The 26,164-nt window shown below is 43.3% G+C and overlaps 1 protein-coding gene across 1 annotated transcript in view; it reads right to left on the reverse strand.

Annotated features, from left to right (window-relative positions):
• LOC126235454 (Down syndrome cell adhesion molecule-like protein Dscam2) overlaps nucleotides 1-23,652 on the reverse strand; it is a 289,196-nt gene extending 265,544 nt beyond the window's left edge. Inside the window, exons 1-4 of the mRNA XM_049944177.1 lie at nucleotides 23,649-23,652; nucleotides 22,718-22,873; nucleotides 16,143-16,427; nucleotides 6,683-6,854 (exon numbers count right to left, since the gene is read on the reverse strand). Of these exons, the coding sequence (XP_049800134.1) occupies nucleotides 6,683-6,854; nucleotides 16,143-16,427; nucleotides 22,718-22,873; nucleotides 23,649-23,652 (617 nt within the window). The remainder of the gene's footprint in view (nucleotides 1-6,682; nucleotides 6,855-16,142; nucleotides 16,428-22,717; nucleotides 22,874-23,648) is intronic.
• Nucleotides 23,653-26,164: the final 2,512 nt, after the last annotated feature.

Raw genomic sequence — 26,164 nt, forward strand, 5'->3', positions numbered from 1 at the left:
ACCTGATTGTCTAACTTCATTGCTAAATAACTAGGAAACGGCGCAACTTATCGAAACTTTTTCTTATCGTTTATGTATCAGCATCTCTAAAAGCCTTTCAAGCGTTTCAGACATTTTCTCACCACTCGGTGTATCTCTTATCTTGCTGAATTATCAGTGCAGCCGACACAGCCGAAATAAAAATATATCTGATTTCTTCAGTACTGAATAGTTGATGACCCAACATCCCGTGGCAGCATGCCTCGAATAAGCATATGTTGTTATATTACTAGCGCGCTTAGGGTGTGCGCTATGTGTTTGTTTGATACACTCGTCTAAATGTCTACGACGAAAATCCGCACGAGGTCCGATATTATTTGTAACATGCCCTTTTGATGGTTAGTTGGTTTGCGGAGATTGAAGGGACCAGACTACATAGGCCATCAGTCCCTGATCTTTTGTAATGCAGCTCTATGTAATCATATATTACCGGCATTTTGTATAAAATCAAGGATTAGTATGCATATATAATCAATGCGCATATCATGTTTCGATTAAAATGCGGCCTTCGCACCATGCATTGTTACTGATTATTCATTATGCTCGGTACGGTGCAGTGTAATGTTTACTTAATGCATTACTGTTGGTTTGGTGCCAAACGTTACACTAATAATGTGATTCGTTAAGCTGTAACTCTATTATGTCTTTCGCCTTATTTAATTTTTAGACGGCATATGGCTAACTTACAATCATGAACAGCATGTTTTATATTTTTGGCTGTTACACAATGTATGCAAGGTAGCAATGCTTGGTACTATACCCTTCTACAAAAATACAGGGTTGTATACACGAGGGCTCGTTAAATCGTCGCCTCCTGTCGTTGTATGTTCCATTTGGACGCTACATTATATTGCGAAAGAAAGAAAAGAAAAAGAGGCAAACATTTCCTGTAATGTAAAACTGATATTTTCATTTGGATGCTACATTATTTTGTAAAACAATATTGTCAACATTTGCTATAATGTAAAAACGGTACTTCCTCACCTTTTAAAAATCTTATCAATAAATGACAATGGTCGCGTCGGCACCATACAAAAATAATAGGGAGTCGTATGTGCACGCGCGTTAGTGTGAGGGCGACACCCACAATGATGTTCTGCTGACTACTGTATTTAATAGTTGTTAGTTTGGTTTTGTCGGTCAGTTGTAACAGACACATATGCTAAGACAAATGAAGGTATTTGTAGCCCGCTGTATACTTTGCAGTACGGAAGTTGTTCGTACCTTTTGGCACCATATTGCATGAATGGCTCTAAGCACTATGTGACTTAACGTATAAGGTCATCAGTACCCTAGAACTTAGAACTACTTAAACCTAACTAACCTAAGGACATCACACACAACCATGCTCGGGGCAGGATTCGAACCTGCGACCGTAGCAGTCGCGAGGTTCCGGACTGAAGCGCCTAGAACCGCTCGGCTGCTACGGCCGGCATACTGCATGAATAATTACGGTTAATGGAAAGGTATGTCTATAAGCATATGAGTACTTATGATATTGACGCACATACTGCATGTACGCATTATGTAAAGCATGTACTCCGTAATTTTAGATGTGTGGTTTGAGAATGGACGTGCCAGTCCGGAACCGGTAACCACTACAGATGAATTTAAAATCCATGCAACTGAGACGGACGAAATAAAAAAAATTTCCAGTTTCTTCTTATCTTGGGTTGGGATACTGGTGCCGCGCGGAGTGGCCGCGCGGCTAGAGGCGCCATGCACGGATTACGCAGCCCTTCCCGCCGGAGGTTCGAGTCCTCCCTCTGGCATGGATGTGTGTACTGTTCTTAGCTTTGTTACTTTAAGTTGTATGCAAGTCTAGGGACCGATAACCTCAGCACATTGGTCCCTTAGGTATTCACATACATTTGAACATTTGAGACACTGGTCTCCGTCAATGTCTCTTCAGCATGTATCCTGTCTTGCTTGTTGTCGGTCTAGAATATGGAAAGAATGCAGCCGACTTGCCCTGTTCTGCGTCTTACGTCAGTGGCATCTGAAAGCTTTGCTTGCTTTTACCTTTTTCCCCGAAAAAGCATTTCAAATGCTGAAATTCAGACTCTGTATGGTCGTCATAAGAAATAATCTTTGTACTAATGAGTTCAGGACTGCTTTATAGTGTATGGGGTGGTGAAACGATTTATGTTTAAGTACTGATTAGTGGAGTAGATTTCCTGACCAAGCCGGCTTCCTGCCTTCCGCTACACTAAAATACCCAAAAACGGAAGCTGGCCATTGTTTTCAATCTCGACAGTATATTTAAAATTGGGACAGAAATTGCTCATGTTTTCCATGAATTGTCACAGTGCATTTTCACTATCAGGCCATATGAGGAAAGTGTCGTCAACGTGTAGGAAGCAAGATGGATGCTTGCTCCTAAAACTGCTCCACGAAGAAGTTCACGATGGCTGGAGGTAGTGAGGTTCTCAAGGTAACGCTGTCATGATATTCTACATGAAGCACGTTATCGCTAAGTCATGATGGAACAGCATGACGATCCCAAGTGGAAACTGTTGGGCCAAAATTCTGCGTCTCTTGTACTGGCGCCATCGTAAAAACTGACACAACGTCCATCAATTTTGCCTATCTTTATTTTACTTGGGGTCTCAACAAATGACTGCGAGTAAACAACATGATGTTGACAGTGTACCAGTTTGGATGCCAATAAGCCTGCCAGAAGTTTAGCCAATCTGTAGGTGAAAAAACTGATTGTAATAACTATACGCCTCAGAGGAACACCTTCCTTGTGTTTCTTCGTCAGTGTAGAAAGCCTGGGAGGTCTGGCGACACGTGGCGTTAATTTCTTCACCACTTGTACTAGCATATAAGAGTACTTTGTTAACTTGCTTGTCTTTCTTACGATGGTCTGTGTTGGATCGCGACTAGCCTTCCGATACGCGTCATCTTCTAATAAGTGCAGCACCTTCAAGTGGTATTCTACACTGTTCACCGCAACTGTGGCATTTCCTTTATCGGTTGGAAAATCCAATGCACACGTGTCGTTATTAAATCAACTCTTACATAGCAGCAAACAACCTTCTTTAAAATAGTAACACAAGTTAATAACAGAAGGTGTTTGAAACCTAGGTGTTTACATCGTATGTGCTTTGCGGGCTTCTCTAAATGTCCATCTAAGTCGTTTCCTGTGCTGATATTACACATTAGCATTACTATGCAAGTTTCACCTCGTTAAAAGACAATTAAAATTCTTTAATAAGCGCATGGTAACCATTTTCAAACTTTTACAAGTGTGGCTGGTAGCTTCTTCATATGTTTCTGACGCTCTGGTCGTCTGTGGAATGATAGGTCCTAACCGCCTGACTTTTCATTTCACTCATCAATGATTCGAAGCTTGTGCTGTTACAAGCCAAATAAAGAATTACATATTTGCAATTACTCTCAGGTGTACGTACGACTTCAAAACTTTGCCGTTGGTGAGACTCTTCAACTGTGAATGTACTTCCTGACGAAAAATGTGCTCAGAAGAAACTACGGAACGTCAATGTAACTCCGTACTCGTACACACCATTAATGGATATAGAAATGAATGGAGCTGCTGTTCTCTGTGGCAGAGCAGTCACCAGAATGCATCACTTTTGCTCGTGTTTAGTGTTGTTACAAGGTTCGGTAGGACATACAAGGTGTGTGAATTGCATCGGGTGTTGAGTGACCACAGTGAGCGAGACGGAGCTGCCCCGTGTTCCTCGTGTGAGACCTTATTATCAGCGGCTGACATAGCTTGAAAGGAGCTTCATTGTGAGTCTCCATTTGGCCGGCTGTCGAATCGTGCAGTGTCCTGATCTGTCTGGTGTTAGGACGTGACAGGGGCAGTGCTCGACTGTGTGGGAACTTGAGGGCATGTATAACTGTCGCCAAGTTTCCAGTCGGCAAATTCTGAACACCGAAGGCAAGGATCGCTATAACGTGCACCATAGACATCGTAAGCACATTTGACTCTGCCATCCGAAAATAGGTAATGCACTCCCTGCAATATTCTGTGTAATCACACACCAGTGATCAGAGACTAGCAGCAGTCACACAACGCTAATACCGCCCGATGAGCGGGTTGCCATCAACACCACACCACAAAGGGCTGTGCAGGGAGTGGTGACGTGACGGGGAAACATGGGCAGGGGACGAATGACGTCGCATGGTGTTCAGCGATTAATTGTGGTAGTCCACTACATCCTAAATTCAAATGGTTCTAAGCACTTTGGGACTTAACATCTGAGGTCATCAGTCCCATAGGCTTAGAACTACTTAAACGTAACTAACTTAAGGACATCACACACATCCATGCCCGAGGCAGGATTCAAGCTTGCGGCCATAGCAGCAGAGCGATCTCAGACTGAAGCGCCTAGAACCGCTCGGCCACAGAAGCCGGCTCCCACTACACCCCGTTATTCGAAGATTTTGGAGAGGCACAGCCGAGTTACTCCCGATGCCACTGCGAGTGGACTCATCGGCTGTGACTTCATGTCACGGCTGGTAGTGACTGAGGTACGTTTGATGAAACATCAGTACGTCTCGGACATCAAACGTCTTCATGTCCTACCATTCATGCGACAGTACCTTGGTGACATTTTTCAACACTGCTGTTCTCGTCCATACAATGCACGCGGCTGTACGAAATGTCAGTGAGTTGTTGATATACTTCCGCGGCTACCAAGGTCCCCGTATCTGCCTCAGATAGAAAATGTGCGAGGCTTAGAACTACTTAAACGTAACTAACTTAAGGACATCACACACATCCATGCCCGAGGCAGGATTCAAGCTTGCAGCCATAGCAGCAGAGCGATCTCAGACTGAAGCGCCTAGAACCGCTCGGCCACAGAAGCCGGCTCCCACTACACCCCGTTATTCGAAGTTTCACTTCGTTTCTATTTCCCTTCTGGTTGCTTTCAGAACGTAATGTGTGTATTGGTGGCTGTAAAATACACACACACACACACACACACACGTACATACACACACACACACACACACACATACACACACACACACACACACACATACACACACACACACACACACACACACACACACACACCTTGCGAAGGAGAGGGATGGTAGCACTTGACGTATTTCAGAGACTTATCGTGTGAACCAAACACATAAACTATAAGAGAGAAAAATTCATAAAATGAATATTTTATTAGATAGTAGTTAATTTTTAATGCAGTTCCATCTGTTATTAATATTGCACATTGCGGTATCCCAATGAGTAATTTTTGCCTCAAACCTGGTAACAGTAATTAAAATGCAGCATTTACATAACTGTCGCCCCCAATCAACGTAATTACTGTAGGCATAAAATTATTCTAATGTATTTGCAGCTCATTCGTCACAGCTGGCGCACTTAATCCCCGTTTCTATTTAACTGCTTTCACCGAAATCATCCAGGATATCAAAGACAAGTCAAGCAGATGTGTCCGAGAGGTCGCATCAGGATAGGACACAGTGGGTCTATGAGATCCTCCTGAGCGATGCAGTTTATACATCGATACATCGACGTCAAAGTGTGTGCAACTCATGCTGCCGAGTTTTTAATATGTTTGAAATTGCATCACACATTTACTCAACTCGTCAAGTTTCACTTCGTTTCTATTTCCCTTCTGGTTGCTTTCAGAACGTAATGTGTGTATTGGTGGCTGTAAAATACACACACACACACACGTACATACACACACACACACACACACATACACACACACACACACACACACACACACACACCTTGCGAAGGAGAGGGATGGTAGCACTTGACGTATTTCAGAGACTTATCGTGTGAACCAAACACATAAACTATAAGAGAGAAAAATTCATAAAATGAATATTTTATTAGATAGTAGTTAATTTTTAATGCAGTTCCATCTGTTATTAATATTGCACATTGCGGTATCCCAATGAGTAATTTTTGCCTCAAACCTGGTAACAGTAAGTAAAATGCAGCATTTACATAACTGTCGCCCCCAATCAACGTAATTACTGTAGGCATAAAATTATTCTAATGTATTTGCAGCTCATTCCTCACAGCTGGCGCACTTAATCCCCGTTTCTATTTAACTGCTTTCACCGAAATCATCCATATATTTTATTCCAGTTAATACATCAGTATTAAATCGTGGCTACCGAACTCAAATAAACCATTCATAATTATCTTCGTATTAATTTCTCAAGAGCAGCTGTAGTAACGACAGGCTTTTCTCACGTGAAGCCCATTGAATAGACGGTCAGTGATAATAATTACAAATCTCCGACCGAACCTCCCGATCCATATTGCTCGTGCCTTCCCAAACAACTTTATCCGAAGCTAGCAATGTCTCTGTCTATAATGATCCACGTGCCTACCAAACGCTAACCATAACCATCCTTTCAAGTGAATAATTTTATGAAAACAGGGTTAAGTGTGATAAATATAAGATCATACGTTTTGTGAAACGCTTCCGAAATTAAATTGGTTATTTAAACCCTTTCTTGGACGCAAAGCAAGCAGCTTTGCTGACACTAATAGCAACGCTAGAGTCTGACGTGCTCTGTTGCTGAAACGACACAGAAAAAGACTAGACAGGTGGTGCTTAGTTCATGAAGCCAATTCTGTTTTATATTCCGATTTTGTTTTGAAATACTTGTTGCTCACCCATAGTTGACGGACGAATGCATTTCCTCGGTTCCTGCAGCTGAACTCTCTGCGTCCCGTCTCTTCCATGATATCTTCGGTGTTGGAGTACCGGAAGCGGAGCATGGAATGGTCAGGTTCTCGCCTTCTACTGCCTCTGCATCCTGGGGTTCAGTTTTCCACGAAGGTGGCACTACAAAACAAACACACATCTGGGTTTTCAACTACTGAACATCTCGAAGAACTTAACAGCCTGATTAAATTTTCCTACATGCAAACTAAAACTAACTGTAGACAAATAACAATAGAAAATTCATTATACGAAATTCTTAAACATTAACTGAAGATGCATAAATTGCAGTTTTTACGGCAGTATGCGAAAATAAAAAGGTAGGTACAAATCTCTCTGAACCATAAAACAGCTTCACAGATCTGCAGACAAATGCAAGCCTTGAGACTCTTTTTTGCTGATAAATGTTTATTTAAAGTTAACTACAAAACTTGTTACTAAATGACGGTGATTTGTGAAATATCGTAATGTTGTATAACAAATTTTTCTATATTCTGTAGAGTGCAGTAAATGCCAAAGGGTGTCAACCTAAATTTATCGAAGAGGAGGCAAGTTTGTAAAACTTCCACTTTTCATTATCGGTGAATTAGAAGTCGTTTCAAGCCCTAATACCTAAATTTGACGATAGTTACTCAAAACTTATTGTAGTAAAAGACATTGTAGCCCAAGTTACTACATATTACTATATATTTCACAATGTATACAAAGTACAGCATTGTATTTTATGAATATGCTAAGTATATTACCATTTGTGAATGACTAAGCCGAGATAATATCTACATCGAATCGATCAAGCGTATCCAACGAGTTAGAGAGTAAACTTAGAATATACTGACATGACTCATCTGTTCACACAGCGTGTTATTACATTCCTTTTACACACTTCGAGGACAGACTTCTTACACTAAAAGAGAAAAAAAAGACATTCAAGTAAATATGAGCTCTAAAATGTGTACCTTAAGAACAATGAGCACTTGTTAATATTCAATACTATGAAACACATCTCTTCTACGGAAAGCTCTTTGCTTTCCGTATTTTGGGAGGAGACAGTGTGGAGTAAAATAAGAAAAATGTCTCCAGTAACCGTTGGCTCTAAAATGCATACTTCAAGAGCTACGAGCATTTGCTCATCTTTGCTACTATGAAAAAAATCTCTTCTATTGAACAAGTGCTCATAGGTCTTAAGGGAAGCGTATTAGAGCACATATTTAATGGACGTTTTTTATGTTTTGGTGTAAGCAACATGTTTTAGAAGTCTGTAAATGGAATTTAGTTGCACACTGTACGTCAATAACGTTAAGCAGACACATATATTGACAAAAGAAGGAAGTTCTGCAAGATACAGATAAAAGTAACCAGCGGAAACATCCTCGATTTAAACTTTTCTGTGTGGAAAAAATGGATATGAACCAGAAAATTGCTTTTATAGTTCTGATGACATCTCAACTCTCCTGTTACAAAATGTAACATTCATCAGGTTAATGGATATTTTTTCTTAGTTACATAACTTCTGTTTTTAGTATTGACTGAAATAAAGTGCGGCAAATTTTGTTCTGTAGCCTAAAAATTTTTAATATTTGGGGAAAGAGCAGCCCAGGGCTAAATGAGTTTGGGATACCTGCCAAACCCACCCTCGAAACTGCCAATACAGATGGCTCATAGCTCTGTGACCGCATGTTGCAATGTGTTACATCGCATATAAATAGAGAAGGTGTCTTCTGCTGGAGTTCACACAGTTTTCCTCCGAAGTTAATGGCGTTTTGTATTTCCGACTGTAGTATTCTGATTTACACAATAAGGCATAGATGAGTAAAGCAACAGAATATAATGACGGAGTCCTTCAAGGTCTACTGAAACCGTTGTGCCGTTAGAAAATTTTCGCTATCTTTGTAGCAAGCTGTCACACATCTTGTTTGCATGTGGAGCATACTAAACTGTGTCGCTCAGATATGATGGTCTAGAGGCAAGTTTATGTTGTGCTGGTAATGGAGGAGAGAAGTGACGTGTGAACCTGGGATTTTGTGGGCTTAATTCGTGCTGCACGAGGAAGTAACAGAGAAAAGAAGGACATCTCTGTTTCGTCACGATTCTGTAAAGGATTCGCATCCCCTATGACTGCTGAACAGCGACGAATATATTGCCAGACGAGAGAAACGACATAGTTTCCAGTGAATATCGCGAAAACCAACGAATGACGATATGGTTATTGTCGTATCGACAGTATTTCCAGTTGTCCTGGGCAATGCGCAATGAACGGTCTTTTAGGATCAAAGACAGTCATTCAGCTTCATTTTGAATCATCAGTCTTCTAACTAACTTCATGCGGCCCGCCACGAATTCCTCTCTTGTACCGATCTCTTCATTTCTGACTAGCTCCCTACCACCTACATCTTCAGTTATATGGAGGATATATTCCACCCTCCGTCTTCCCCTCCCTTCCACAGCTCTCTCTAGGATCACGGAAGTTACTCTCTGACGTCTTAACACATATTCTATGATCCTATCCCTCCTTCTTGTCAATGCATTTCAGACATTTTGCAGATTCTGCAGAGAATCTCCTCGTTCCTTATCTTATCAGATCGCTTAATTTGCAACATGTTTTCATAGCGCCAAAAAACATGCCGAACGCTTTAGTTCTTTTCGTTTTCTGTATTGAATTAATAATTCTACCCTCAGATTCCAAGAGGGGGCAAGTGTCCCATTTAAGCTGACCCCTATCCTCCGCCTTCTCGTGGACACTTACCAGTAATGCAAAGTTTCAGAAATGCAACTGACATATCATTTACATTTCTAGTCCGGAAAGTTATAAAGTTATACAGAAATGCACAAAGAATTCGTGAAACCAGGTATACATCTCGTAGCTTTAAATTTTTATATCACAAAGTATAGTGAAACAGATTTCTCATGAATATACAAAACATTAAAAAGAAACATTACATACTGCAGACGGATTACCTTCCAGGTCTTTCCAATGGTTGTACTATATTTCAATGGATATCCTTTCTGTCGCCAACACTCTCCTCCAGATGGAATTTGTGTTACCCATCTGTCTGGCCCTAGAGTAAATCTCATGTTCATGAGTGTTAACGTGTTCAACATAATTGCATAGCGTGTATCTGAGACAGGACCTGGGCACCAGCCCAATATTTACCTATCTGCATGTGGGGAACCGCCTAAAAGCCGCATACAGGGGAGGCGGATTATATCCAGGACAGGGTCAGCGCCCCGAAACATGGAGGCGGCAGATTAAAGCTTTCGGCTATCCGGGTTGCTCTTTGTGTGAAAAAATTTTGGTGGTACTGAATTATCATGATGTGTATAAACTATGGCATACTAGCAACACAGACATTAGATTCTTATCATAATATTGGTAACTCCCTGAGAAACTCGTCATTACCCGGTTACTTACTTACAGCTGTGCCCAAGGTTTCCTACATATGGAATTTACAATGTTTACCAAATGCTAAGGAACAGAAATGTTGTTGAACAGTAATAATCGCAGGCACTGTAACAAACACAGCAGTTACGTAATAGAGTGGGAGCGTTGTGTTTACAACTAAAAGTACTACAGGTTACACCACATGGGAAAGCAGGATAACAGACATTAATAACGTTCATATTTGACACAGGTGAAACTACCAACATTAAGGTCAATATCAGACTATCAGTAAGGAATAAGGCCTACTACGGCACTAATGCACATTTTGCATGTGTTAATAATTCCAATCCCAAAGCAAGCAGGTGTTGACAGGTGTGGAAATTACTTAACTATCAGTTTAATAAGTCATGGCTGGAAAATAATAAAACTAATTCTTTACAAACGAATGGAAAAATTAGTAGAAGCCGACCTCGGGGAAGATCAGTTTGGATTCCGTAGAAATGCAGGAACACAGGAGGCAATGTTGACCGTACGACTTATTTTAGAAGGTAGGTTAAGGAAAGGCAAACCTACGTTTGTATCATCTGTAGACTTTGACAGTGCTGATTGGAATACTCTCTTTCAGATTCTGAAGGTGGCAGGGGCAAAATACGGGGAGCGAAAGGCTATTTATTACAGAAACCAGATGGCAGTAAGAGTGCCGAGGGGCATGAAAGGGAAGGTTGCAGCCTATCCTCGATGTTATTTAATCTGTATATTGAGAAAGAAGTAAAGGAAACAATAGAAGTAGGAATTAAAATCCGTGGAGAGGAAATAAGAATTTGAGGTTTGCCGACGACCTTGTAATTCTGTTAGAGACAGCAGACCACCTGGAGGAGCAGCTGAACGGAATAGACAGTGTCCTGAAAGGAGGATATAAGATGAACATCAACAAAAGCAAAACGATGATAATGGAATGTAGTCAAATTAAATCTGGTATGCTGAGGGAATTTGATTAGGAAATGAGACACTTAAAGCAGTAAATGAGTTGTGCTATTTGGGGACCTGGCAACGGCCTTGACGCAGTGGATACAACGGTTCCCGTGAGATCACCGAAGTTAAGCGCTGTTAGGCGTGGCCGGCCCTTGGATTGGTGACCATCCTGCCGCCATGCGTTGTTACCATTTTTCAGGGTGCACTCAACCTCGTGACGCCAATTGAGGAGCTACTAGACCGAATGGTAGCGGCTTCGGTCAAGAATACCATCATAACGACCGGGAGAGCGGTGTACTGACCACATGCCCCTCCTATGCGCATCCTACTCTGAGGATGACACGGCGGTCGGATGGTCCCGGTAGGCCACTCGTGGCCTGAAGATGGAGTGCTTTTTTTATTTGTGGACCTAAATAACTAATGATGGTCTAAGTACAGAGGATATAAAATGTAGACTGGCAATGGCAAGGAAAGCGTTTCTGAAGAAGAGAAATTTGTTAACATCGAGTATAGATCTAAGTGTCAAGAAGTCGTTTCTCATGTATTTGTATGGAGTGTAGCCATGTATGGAAGTGTAACATGGTCGATAAACAATGTAGACAAGAAGAGAATAGAAGCTTTCGAAATGTGGCCCTACAAAAAAATGCTGAAGATTAGATGGACAGATCACGTAACTAATGAGGAGGTACTGAATAGAATTGGGGAGAAGACGAATTTGTGGTACAACTTGACTAGAGGAAGAGATCGGTTGGTAGATCACGTTCTGAGGCATCAAGGGATCACCAGTTTAGTAAATTTTGGAAATTTCTGGTAAGATCTTATGGGACCAAACTGATGATGTCATCGTTCCCTAAGCTCACACACTATATCATGTAATTTAAACCAACTTACGCTAAGGACAAGACACACACCTATGTCAGGTTCAAATGGTTCAAATGGCTCTGAGCACTATGGGACTTAACAGCTGTGGTCATCAGTCCCCTAGAACTTAGAACTACTTAAACCTAACTAACCTAAGGACATCACACACATCCATGCCCGAGGCAGGATTCGAACCTGCAACCGTAGCAATCGCGCGGTTCCGGACTGCGCGCCTAGAACCGCGAGACCACCGTGGCCGGCCTACACCTATGTCAGGGGGAGGACTCGAACCTCCGACGGAGGCAGAGACGTGGACAGTGACAAGGCGCCTCAGACTGCGCAGCTAACACGCACTGCACCAATTTAGTACTGCAGGGAGGCGTGGAGGGTAAAAATCGTGGAGGGAACCCACGAGATGAATACGCTAACCAGATTCAGAAGGATGTAGGTTGCAGTATTTATTCGGAGATGAAGAGGCTTGCACAGGATAGGGCAGAATCGAGAGCTGCATCAAACCAATCTCTGGACTGAAGACCTCAACAACAACAACAACAATAACAACAACATTGATTCTAGCTACCAACTGTAGACGTCTCCTTGTTTGTGTGTGTGGGGGGGGTGGGGGGGCGGGAGGGGGATGCTGTCCCACTCCGGTCTCAAGGCAGTTTCCAGTTCTTGCACCGTTCGTTGAGAAATGCGTCAGCCAACAGCATCCCAGATATTCTATATAGGGTTTTAGGTACAGCCAGTAAGAAGGTCATACTATACGCTCAATATCTTCTTTTCCAGTGTGTCCGGCACCTCACCGGTCCTGTATGGGTAGGCACTGTCGTCCCTAAACAGAAAATCAGGACCTACTGCACCACTAAAGAGACTGACATGACCCGGAATACTCTCCCAACAACACAAATGTTCTGTAACAGTACCTTGCTCGAAGATTTGCAGCAGTTTACAGCCATTGTCCATAATGTGTGGTCACACCATAACGCCTAGGTCATACCGATGACGTTTTTGAACTTTCCGAGGCGTGTAACGTGTTCCCCTCTCTCACCACAATAACTGGTGGCCAGGGTCACTTCGTCACAGTGAAGAGGAATTCGTGGGGGAACATGACTCTGGAACACCGGTTCTGATCGCAACCAAGGTTTTCAAAGCAGTTTTTCAGGACTATGGTGTGGTTCAAGTGGGATTCATTTGACAGGTTTCTGAGCATACAGCCAGCCTGATTTTATCACTGCGAAATGGTTCTGGCAGAGACATCTGTACCGATAGCGGTAGCAAGGTCTGCAACTATCTGTGTATGAGTAGGATGTCTGCTCCCATTCGCCACTAAAACTACGTGTCGATCTTGTTGCGGCGTGGTGGTCCGTCTACGACCGCCGACATGCTTTCGCGTAGTATTTCCGCCTTCTGAGACCTTTTCTAATCGCGGGATGACACGTTCGGACAAACCCATTACTGTGGACACAGTAGTAGCACTTTGACCAGCATCGAGCCGTCCAACTGGTAGTTCACCATCATAAACACTCAAATGATGTCTTGCAGACATGTCGCCGTAGCAGACGGGATGTCGCACTAATGATTTCTACAACTATATGCACCAAACGTCGTGTCCGCCCCATTAGCTGAATGGTCAACGCGTTGGAATGCCACGCACGGGGGCCCGGGATCGATCCATGGCTGGAGTGGGAGATTTTCTCACCTCAGGGACTGTGTGTTGTGCTCTCTTCATCGTCATTTCATCCACATTGTCGACGCGCAAGTCGCCCAATGTGGTGTCGAACTCAATAAGACTTACACTCCGCGGCCGAACTTCCCGCCTGGGAACTACGGGCCCCTGAAGCCGTACGATCATTTCCATTTTTACAAAACATCGTACTTCATGAACTGTCGAATACATACAGAGCGTACGCGCAGAAGTTTCGCTGCAGTTAACACGTCCCTTGCTCTACATTTTCATTTATAGTCATTGGTCGGGTGTTCTGTAGAAATTGTCTGTTGTTCTGTAGCAGTTCTTAGATATTCATTAGTAAAAGTCACTTGATCCTTAACAATTGTCAAGCAATTATTTTTTACTTGCAAACCTTCTTTGTATGCAACGTTTGAAATAGTATGACGAGGGACATTAAAGAAGGTCTTGTTTCTTTCACTAAAGCGGGCGGGACCCACCTAGAGCTGGCCGTGCGAAAATCAACTGACACTAAGGTCCATGCCTGCGACGAGCAGTGTCTAGCTTTGTGATTTGCTTATGGTCATGGCATAACATAAGATCAGCGGGAATTGTACACGTTTAAAGTGAAATGGAAAACCGTTACGCATAAGCGGGATTAGGGCTATAAAAGCTCGCACGGCCGTCAAAATGGCCGATTCTATGATATTACACTGGAGAGAGGTAACCTTAATCCTCTGTGAGTGAAAGCATCTGAAGAGCGAAACAGTGTTTCCTGCTCACTATCAGAGATTGGTCGCACCTCGATTTCGGATGGAATTTCGAAAGAGCGAATTAAGGCCAGATATTCTCGATCCGCAGCAAGTCTTGGCCCACGATCTCAAATAAAAAAATAAATAAAGGTAATTAGTAGATTCTTACTTTATCCAGATATACAGCGTGAGGCCGATAAAAGTGGCCTGGTGAACACAATTCCTGCGTACACAGGAACACAGCAGACTAAAGGAAATGCAGTACTAACAAGGGAAATTCCCCATCGCACCCCTGTCAGATTTAGTGGTAATATGGCCCACTGAACAGCCCGTTAAAAACCGAACATAGAGCAAGCATGGAAACAGGAGGAAGGTGTAGTGAAATGTGGGAAAAAGAAGTAAAATAGAAACAAAGAACGGTCCAGGATCAATATCTGCAACATTGAGCGAGGTTGAATGATCGTGGCATAGTAGTCATGTGGTCACGGTGTTGGCCTCCGAAGGGGGAGCTTCGGATTCAGATTTGCCTCACGTCCCACCTTTTTTATTATTTCACAAATTAATAACTATCCGTCCGGTCATTGACGTCTCTGGTCGCTAGATTCAAATTTGTGTCTGTTTTGTGGTGTAACGTACGTTTGCAACGGCGACGTGTAACGACGGGGCCTCCAGACTTATGCACCTGTTACTGGTTCTACACAAGTATCGCATGTTATGCCTCTTATATTTCGTTTTGGAAGTTTTGACTCTTGAAATCCTTCGTTGTAACGTAATTTACACCCCTTTATTTGTTGTTTTTAATTCTGTGGGAGATCTATATAGCCTCTCGCCTGTTTTCACTATTCATCACATTTACTTGCGGCGGTAATATATTCTTGACGCATTACTCATATGCTAAACCAGTTATAGTGTGACAAGAAGAAGCAGAACAGACTCATCAATGACTGGACGGATAGTTCATAAATTTGTGAGAAGAAAAAAGGATGTGCGAGGTAGGCTTGAACATGAATTCCCCCCCCCCCCCCCCCCCCCCGCCAAGACCGTGACCACACAACCACAACGCCGTTCGACAGTACACGTCTTGAACTTGGATCTGTCAGGTTGTTTCTACTTTCATTCTTTTTTCACAATTTACTACAACTACTTGCTTTCATGCTTGGTCTGTGCTCAGTTTTGGACGGGCTTTCCATTGGGCCACTTTACCACTAAATCTGAGGAGGTTGCGATGGGGAGTTTCTCTTGTAAACTCGGTACAGCAAATTTTGAAAGTGACCACCATTGACCTCTTCGCACTTTTTGGGCGCTGGTCAACAAGTTACTGAAGGCGGATCGAAGCTGGACTACTTGAATTGCTGCAGTCTCATTCGAACAGTTCTGTTGCTTTTTTTGAGAACTATGAGGTTTTTGCGATACATCTTAGACTTGAGGGCTTCCCACACAAAGTAATCGCACACTGACAGATCGGGTGACCTGTGCGGCCAGCTAGAGCCGCAACCGGACTGTCCTCTGCTAACAACTCTGTCAGCTGTCAAGATTGTGTAAACGTGCTCCAGTGGGTGTATACGGGGTGTACGTCACGGAGTGTTGTTATCAAGTCCAAACGTATCCACTCGTCCGGGCCACTTGTATTTACTCCAGCCTGTAAGGTACCTAAATTTGTGGACTCTTTTCCTCGCAGTGTCCAGACCATTATCGGGTCTAGAGGCGGTGCTGAACGGCGTTAGCGGACGTCTCCTGGCGCGACTACTTTGTTTATCACGGTGCTCTCGTGTACGTACCGCTGACGACGACCTCTGCGGTGTGCCTGGCGGTGGCGACGGCGTTGGCCGCGGTGCACGTGTAGTTACCGGAGTGGTGGGCCGCCAGCCGGCTAATGGCCAGAGTGCTCGAGTACTCGTCCAGTGTCTTCTCCGTGATGCCACTGTCTTGCGGCAGGTCCGCCCCGTCCTTCAGCCAGTGGAACGTGATGGGGAAGTCCCCCCTGATAACCACGCAGGTCAGGTGGATCCTCATGCCACGCTGCAAGTTTGGCTTCACCGTAAACGGATGTATCTCTGGTGGTTCTGAAACAGGCGCACACATAGTCTAAAATCCCAGCCTTGCAGTATCTCTTAGCTTACCTCTAAACAGTAAGCATTCATTTTAATCGCTGTTCTCCCAGTCAGGATACACTCCAAAATCTTGCACATCTGTTTACACAGTTCCATACACAGAGGTGACAAAAGTCATGGGATAGGGACATGCACATATACAGTTGTCGGAATACTGCATACACAAGGTATAAAAGGGCAATGCATTGGTTGAGCTGTCATTTGAACTCAGGTAATTCATGTGAAAAGGTTTTCGACGGGATTATGGCCGCTCGACGGAAATTAACAGACTTCCAACGACCAGTGGTTGTTGGAGCTAAATGGATGGCCCATTCCAGATCGGAAGACATTAGGGATTTCAATATTTCGAGATCCACAGTGTCAAGGGCATGCCGAGAATACCAAATTTCAGGCATTACCTCTGATCACGGACAACGCAGTGGCCGACGGCCTTCACTTAACGACCGAGAGCAGTGATAAGAGACGCGCAACACTGCATAACGGCAGAAATAAATGTGGAACGTACGACGAACGTATCCGTCAGGACAGTGCAGAGAAATTTGGCATTAATGGGCTATGGCAGCAGACGACCGACGTGAATGCCTTTGCTAACAGCCTGATGTCGCCTGCAGCGCGCCTTCTGGGTATTTCTACAGAGGGATCCAAAAAAATGTATCCACTTTTTAAAAGTCCATAACTTGCAAACTAATTGACGGAGTTGTCTCATTTTTGGTGAAAGTGTAGCTTAAAGTCCAACTTAAAGATATCACTGTAGGTGTTCGAAATGGTCACCATTAACATCCGCACACAAACGATGCCGCCGAACTGCAGCACGAACTACTGACTGCAACGTGTTCAGTTGCATATTTGCACATGAATGTTCGATGGGTTCTCGAAGTTCATCCAATGTGCGTGGCTTTTGTCGTTAAACGACGCTTTTAGTGTTCCCCACAGGGAAAAATGCAGATGAGCTAGGTCTGGGGAACGTGGTGGATACTCCACAGCACCTCTACGGCTTATCCATCTTCCTGGTAGATTTTCGTCGAGATACGACCCTAACACGATTTTGTTAGTGGGCTAAGGGCACCATGTTGTTGAAAGTAAACTCTTCCGCCTCCATATAAGTCTCGCATGGCAGGTAAAATGGATGTTCATATGGTTCAAATGGCTCTGAGCACTATGGGACTCAACTGCTGTGGTTATCAGTCCCCTAGAACTTAGAACTACTTAAACCTAACTAACCTAAGGACATCACACACATCCACGCCCGAAGCAGGATTCGAACCTGCGAAAATGGATGTCTGAAGCTTCTGAAGGTACACCTAACCGGTAACTGTCCCGTCAAAGAAGATTGGCCCAATCAAGCCCCAGTAAGACAACCCACACCACATATTTACTCCTGGCAAATTGACGGCTTTGTCTACGTGGACGTTCGGATTTTCGGCGGCCCAGTAGACGCAATTGTGGCGATTTACTGTACCATGAGTTTGAACTGTGCCTCATCAGACCACACAATCATCTCTGAAAACTCTTCAATGTTGCGCACCATGTTAGTAAGCCACTCGCAGTACTCCATTCCACGATCTGGGTCGTCGTCGTTCATTGCGTGTAGCAATCGTGGGATGTAGCACTTTCAATTTGCCGTCTTCAAAATTCGCCCAACACTTGAGCGACTCACTCCAGTTTCACGGGCACACTGTCTCACAGACTTCTGTGGTGAGCGTGTGAATTGTTGTAACACACGACGGCAGTTAGCTGGACTTGTTACTGTTACAGGTCGTCCATCTTTAAAACAGCCTTCGGCTTCAAATTTGTCTCGAATGCGACGAATCGTGGCTCTGTTTGCTACTCATTTCGCCATTGCCGTTGAACCTCATTAATGTTTTCGTCCTCAAAATACCGCTTCAAAACTGACTTCCTTTTATCGAATGTAAGCCTTGCTCCAGCCATGTTTACTCGAGTAACTAGGTGCTACTGAGAACAGAACACTGACTATCTGGCGACTGTCATCTGACAAAACAAAACAACGCAATACAACGCTTGTGTGGCGATTTTCGGAACTACAAACTATTACACTACCAAAGATGAGACAACTCCGTCAATTATTTTGCCAGTTATGGACTTTTAAACAGTGGATACATTTTTTGGACCCCTCTGTAGTTTGTGCCCTACACGACTGAAAACCCTGGCCTGGTCAGACGAGACGCCATTTCAGTTGGTAAGAGTTGATGACGGGATTCGATTACGCCGCAGGTGTCACGAAACCATGGACCCCCTGCTTGTTAACAAGGCACTGTGCTCATTGGCTGGAAACGGTTATGGTCGTCTACCTGGAGACAGTTTGCAGCCTTTCGTAGACTTTATGTTCCCAAACAACGATTGAATTTTTGTAGTTGACAATGCGCTTTGTCACGAATATACAGGTAGCATTGTACAATATTTCTGCAAGGAACTACTAACGGCTTGCTGAGTCTATGTCACGTCGAGATGCGGCAAAAAAGTGAGGCAAATGGTGGTCCGATACAATATTAAGAGGCATCCCATGACATTTGTCACCTTAGTTATCTTAGAGTCGGACACGAAAATAACAGGCGTAGATCGTTGTCACTGTTCAAACTAGCAGCCACGCTTCCATATTCAGCTCTGACCAAAAGTGCTGGACAGGCACTTGGACGACACTTTCGTCGTGTGGATCCGTAGAGACGAAGAGTGCGGTGACTTCCTAAGAAATCTGAACATTCTCGGGCCAGTATTTACCATGGAGGTTGGAGAGGTTGAGCAGCTACCCTTTCTAGGCATTCTGGTACCGAAGAAATGTGAGAACCTGGCCATCAGTGCGTATCGGAAACCGATATACACTAGCCGGTACGTGCACCCGAGCCGGAAATGAACTGTTACGCTCGTAGCACGCACGACGAACATTTGAGCCGCAGCACTTCGGACGCGAAATACACTTGGCCCATTTTCTGAGGAGCAATGGGTATTCTGGTGCATGACAAGTGACAAGAAACCTGACACTGTGCGGAGTGACACATCGCTAGAAGTGTCGAGTACTGCCTTTCCACCTTACGCTCCCAGGGTGACGGACAGTGTCGGCACTATAATACGAGAACACGGCGTAAACGCTATTTACAAATCAACCAAGAAGATCGGAGAGCGTTTCAAATCGGCAAAAAGACTATATGAACCCACTCACAATGTCGTTACATATAGTGTACATGTGGAAAAGTCTATGTTCGGCATGACTGGATGTCCCATGTGTACCAGAATAATAATAATGAAAAAAGAAGAGTGTAAGTTTGCAGATGGGGGGAAGCGGCAGTGGGCGAGCACGCGCTGTGAGAGACCGTCTACATAATAAAACAATCCGACAAGCTCGCTGTCGCTGTATAGAAAAGCTGTTTGTTCCGTGAAGCTATATAAACTTGCACACTTGATATTAGTTTTAACAAGAAAGAAAGAAGTCTTACGGTAAACCGATCCTGGATTCCAGTGGTGCAGCGAACGATCGTCGCAGGTAGCAAGACGAGAGCCGCAGGGATAATGACCAGCCCTCGGTTGTCGTCGCGACAGGTAAATCCAAGGAGACCGTAAAAAGTAATTTGCACATTTTTAAGGTAGGCCAAGTATGATTTATTCGCTGCTGCATTACACTCCAATGAGAGACGGACATAGGAACCTATTTTTCAAATCAAATTACCAACTACCGGAACGTTCTACCAACACCTTAATAGCTTGACGATAAATGTCTGCAGCTTGGTCAAGAAGCCATTCGAAAACCGCTGTGCGAACGCCCTCGTTGTTGCAAAATATCTTAGAAAGAGAAGTTCTTTCCACTTGCCGAAACGATGGAAATTGCATTTGTAGGATCTCGACCGAGTGGCTGATCAGCATCATCCACTTCTGTGCGGCTTTGGTCAAATTTCACTACGACTGGACGCATCATTGCATCCGGTCCTTGTACCACGATAATTTTACGGTGAACCTGTGGGTAGTTTAGACGTTTTACCCACTAGAAGCATGCTTCCCCGCGTTCTTAAATTTCGAAATTCGTTTCCAATCTCCGCTTCATTCCAATCGCACATGGTGATGTATCTGTTGTCTTTATTGCAGCAGAATTGTGTCTGCAGGAGTCCGGAAATATGAACCCCTTCTTCAAATGCACTACTCTTGTTTCTTAATGGCTTTAGCGTAGGATGACATTTGTAGCTTACTTCGTGAAGTCTATTCTTATAACCTCCAATTGCAGGCTCTAATCGATTCCACCACCAGCAGTGAAGCTATAAGAATGCCAACCACTCGTGCTGACGAAGTGTCAGACAGATCATTAAACGTCGGTCGAGGATCACGAGACAAAAACCAACAGGCAGTACGATAACGCGCAAACTGATAGAAACGGCAGACTCTCTGACGGTAAGCATTCATGTCGCGAATTAAGAACCAAATTAGATGCCGTGGTTGAAACCAAATCAGAACAAACTTGACTAGTTCGTTGGTATCGGTTTGTAGTCCCAATGAAATATTTGCAGACATCATAAATATAATTGAGTAGTGAGAGGCAACACAAAATCTCACCGACTGACGGACGGTGTTAGACGTCCGACTATTAGCGCAGCTACGAGCACCATATGTATCTTATCGACTTTACACGCTCACAAGCAGCAACTGTTCCCAACGCATTCCTCTCCATTCTCGGCCTGCTATATGCCACACGTTTTTGGTGAAAATGGAAGAAAACTACAAGGTCAATGACAAACGTGATGAGAAGTTATCAGTATAAGCAGAGACTTGCTGAGAGACTAAAACCTAGGAGCAACATACAAAGATATTTCATCATCATCACACTAAGAGAAAACGTTTGCTCTTTCTTTTTCTTTTCGTTCTATAGCCCTGAAGGTAATCCGAACTCGATCGGTCTCCTCTCTATGTAAAATCAGGTACTTTCGTTTCAACCTAGGCAGTCTTACCGAATAAGACTTGGTTAGAAACGGCGAAGTGGAAATGTTTTTAAAATGTGTCAGTAGAAACCACACAGAGACAGCAAATGATTTCGAAGAGCAGTTGAATGTAATGGATAGTGTTTTGCGAAGAGGGTACAATATGAACATCAACAAAAATAAATCAACGGTTATAGAACGTAGCCGCATTAAATCAGAAGGTATTTCAACCAAATGGGTAAAATGAGGTTTATGGTACAACTTGAGCAAACAAGGGATAAGTTCAGAGGCACCAGGAAATCGTCAGTTTGGTAAACACGGGATGGGCTGCGCCTAAAAATGGTAGATAGAGACCAAGGGGTGAATATAGTAAGCAGACAAGTAGATGTCGGTTTCAGCAATTATTCAGAGATGAAGAGTCTTACACAGGAAAAACTAGAGTGGTGAACTGCATTAAACCAGTCTTAGGACAAGGCATCAACATCAACAACAACAACAACAACAACAACAATAACGACGTACGTTACCGCCAATTACGGACGTTTTGAACGACAACGAAACGCAGACGTCCTTAGATATAGTATACGCTCTCTGGACAAAGATGAGGCGCTGGTTCGCAGGACAGAACGATGTGCTGCAGCGGTTAAGATACTCGATTTACATTCGGTATAAATCCCTATTGAGCTATCTAGATCTCTTTCTGTGGTTTCTGTAGACTGGTTAATTATTATGTTGGGAAGATTCCATTCAAAATGGCGCGGTCAGTTTCCTTACCGAACCCAATCATGTGCCCTGGTACTCATGACATCGACGTCGGCGCCATCGTTCTCTGTCAACGTGAGGAAAGTACATAAACTACCAACATTTTAAGAACTTCGTTTGGACCGATTTGATTCAATATCTGGATGTCACAACGTTTTTGCTTAAGTATTTAAGAACTTTGTTTATTAAGTCTATTTTGAACGATAAAGAATTCAAATGAGCCATTATTGTGAACGTTGTGGCTAAGAAGCGATGTTTGCACCGATGAGCAGAACAATGTTCAGAAATGTGTCCAAATGTACGTAATTACCAAACTTCTACTAATGTCACTGCATACATTAGCGGTGAGACAAGTTCCTCTCATTGGTTCTACATTAATTACGATTGTCTGAAATATACCACTCGCATCGAAGCAATTATGTACCAGTTTGAGTGAGAACCGTCACAAGTTCATCAATATTCTTGAAAAAATAGAGTGTTTACGCAAAGACAAATTTGATATTTCCAGAGTTTCAAGCTAGTAATTATCTTTCGTACAGTGGTGTAGATTAATTGACAACTTACCCATAACCTGGACGTTGAGTTTGCTCCTGGAAGTGAGACCATCAGGGTTCGAGGCGACACAGACGTAGCCCCCGGAGTCCTGCTCGTCCGCCTCTTTGATTACCAGAGTACCGTTTGGGAACACCTGTTGTCTCTCATTCTGCGGCAGAGACTTACCTGAAATGAAAAAATAATGCTTCTTAATTAATACCACATGTGTCTTCTGACTCACCAAAGAGGTGACGTTGAGCACCCACAAATCGGGGGAATAATTAAGCTTAATGTGGCTCTGAGCACTACGGGACTTAACTTCTGAGGTCATCAGCCACCTAGAACTTAGAATTGCTTAAACCTAACTAACATAAGGACATCACACACATCCATGCCGGAGGCAGGATTCGAACCTGCGACTGTAGCGGTCGCGCGGTTCCAGACTGTAGCGCCTAGAACCGCTCGGTCACACCGGCCGGCGGGGAATAATTATCAAACATAACTCATAAGCAACCAAGGAAATAGGGCTTCCTTTCAAATTTAGTAAATCTGGCTGACTCATCTGAACACTTAACAACTGAATTTAAAAGCAATTTTTGCTCCTTAGACTTTCTGAAACTTGTGCTTCCAAAACTTAAAGAAAAAAATGAAGAAAACGCGATTTGATACGAAGACCCTTAAACGTAAAATTTTTACGACTGAGCCGCGCGGGATTAGCCGAGCGGTCTAAGGCGCTGCAGTCATCGTCTGTGCGGCTGATCCCGGTGGAGGTTCGAATCCTCCAGCGGGCATGGGTGTGTGTGTTGGTCCTTAGGATAGTTTAGGTTAAGTAGTGCGTACGCTTAGGGACTGATGACCTTAGTAGTTAAGTGCCATTAGACTTCACACACATTTTACGACTGATTCGTTGGACGCCGTTAATGCTTGTCTGAAGGCACATTTTTTTTTTTATGCAGCAAACCCATAATCAGCATACTTTTCACAAATGGGCCATATTCAGCCACCAGACTACAGGAGCACTACGTTGAAGGAGATATGCTGCTCAGCAAAAAATGAAAAAAATTGGTAACGAATCTGTTTATATAAACTCTTACTGGTGACTGCATTAGCTGCCCATTTTCACTGTATTCAGTACGATATCATAGGCATTAGTTTATTCGTGGGAAAAAAATAAACTAGAACAAATAAAAAAGGACAAGCGAGAGAAAGACTCGCCCTCCGAATGTTCTGTACACAGTTAACGGTATATATAGATAGTTCATACATCCGAGAAAACGACAACTTCGACGGTTTTTGCCTGTCATCGATAATGATACTGGCAAGATACTGGTCCGAGGAATTCCAAGACTTCAAGAGCGTTATAATTTTAAGTTTAAATTTTATGTGCAACTTCCCATTTGTTATTGTAATTTTTCATTATTTTATTAATTTTGAAGTTATATTAACATGCTATACTAACTGGCAATTGCAGATGTGATGGCTTCGTTTGTTGTCATCACCGTATGCGGCCATAGGGCTGTTGTTGTTATGTAGATGTCGAATTGTTCTACAAAACACTTCAACGGATACCTTATGTGATAACGGTTTCTCACCCCAAACAATGGAAGAACAATCCTGCATGAGTTACTAGTGTTACTTTGATCTGAGACGTTACGCATGGTAAGCGTGACTGGATAGTGAGGCGACCTTTCAAGCATCACCGCTAGATGGCAAAGGCATCGTTTACACAGAGGCCAGGGAATACACTTCATTGTGTCTAGGCCAATTAATATAAAATATTTGTAAATTATGCAAACAGACCTTCCTCGTAAATCACTCTACCTATTACTGAAAACCAGAGGAAAGTTCCTAGACTAGTTCCTGAGATTTTTCGCAGATTGAGAATGAAAAGTAAGTTTATTACAGCAAAATAACATTTGTAATGGTGTATAATTAAAAATTAACAAATTTCGGATTTTTTCCTTCATTTGTTCTGTGAAATCTTGCTAACAGATGAAGAAGGACAACGACGTGATCCTTTAAGGATTCCATTTTTATTGACTGAGGCACGGAACTCTGAATCGAGAGGATACGTGTCTTATTTGTACACATCAATATACTCTCCTTAGTTAAGGAAAATAAATTCTTTCACATAGGCTAAGATTTTGGATGAAACAATGTTGATACTGGAGATTACGTATGCCGTAATACAGTAATTACTGAGATTGCAGAACAGCAAATTCTCGGTGACGTTTGAGAATTCAGTAAAGAGGGAAGTCTCCATCTGCTGTAGTAATCAGACCCAAAAAACATCATACTATTCAAAGGCGATCAGATGGTTTTGATGTTCATCAAAACCGGTAAAAAATTATTTTTTGCAACCGTATTTAGATATCGAATAATGTTTCGGAAGTAGTCTTACAACAGCCACTGTTTCTGGTGAAAGATTTAGTAAGTGTACTGAACAACATTATATCAGTATTTATACCATTTGCAGACTAATTATTACAGATATTACAAGTCACACATTTTTAGGTTAGGTTCTATACAGAAGAGCCAAAGAAACTGGTACACCTCCCTTATATCGTGTAGGGCCCCGCGAACACTCAGAAGTGCCGCAATACGACGTGGCATGCACTCGACTAACGTCTGAAGTAGTGCTGGAGCGAATTGACAACATGAATGCTGCAGGGCTGTCTCTAAATCTGTAAGAGTACGTGGGGATGGAGACCTCTTCTGAACAGCATGTTGCAAGGCATCCCAGATATGCTCAATAATGTTCATTTCTGCGGAGTTTGGTGGCCAGTGGAAGAGTTGAAACTCAGAAGAGATTTCCTGGAGTCACTCTGTAGGAACCCTGGTCGAGTGAGGTGTCGCACTGTTCTGCTGTAATTGCCCTAGTCCGTCGGAATGCACAGTGGACGTGGCAGGATGCTTACGTACGTGTCACTTGTCAGAGTCGTAGCTAGACGTATCAGGGGTCCTGTATAACTCGAACTCCACGCGCCCCACGCCATTACAGAACGTCCACCAGCTTGAACAGTCCCCAGCTGACATGCAGAATCCATGGATTCATGAGGTTTCCTCCATACCCGTACATGTCCATCTGCTCGATACATGTTGTAACAAGACTCATCCGACCAGGCAACGTGTTTCCAGTCATCAACAGTCCCATGTCGGTGTTGACGGACCAGGCGAGGCGTAAAGCTTTGTGTCGTGCAGTCATCAAGGGTACACGAGTGGGTCTTCGGCTCCGAAAGCAAATATCGATGATGTTTCGTTGAATGATTCGCACGCTGTCACTTGTTGATGGCCCAATATTGAAATCTGCAACAATCTGCTGAAGGGTTGCGCACTTCTGCCTCTTTGAACGATTCTCTTCAGTCATCGTTTGTATCATTCTTGCAGGATCTTATTCCTGCCGCAGCGACGTCGGAGATCTGATGTTTTACCGGATTCCTGATATTCACGGTATACTATTGGAATGGTCGTACGTGG

Source organism: Schistocerca nitens, chromosome 2 (genome assembly GCF_023898315.1).
Source record: "Schistocerca nitens isolate TAMUIC-IGC-003100 chromosome 2, iqSchNite1.1, whole genome shotgun sequence".
Classification (NCBI taxonomy): domain Eukaryota; kingdom Metazoa; phylum Arthropoda; class Insecta; order Orthoptera; family Acrididae; genus Schistocerca; species Schistocerca nitens.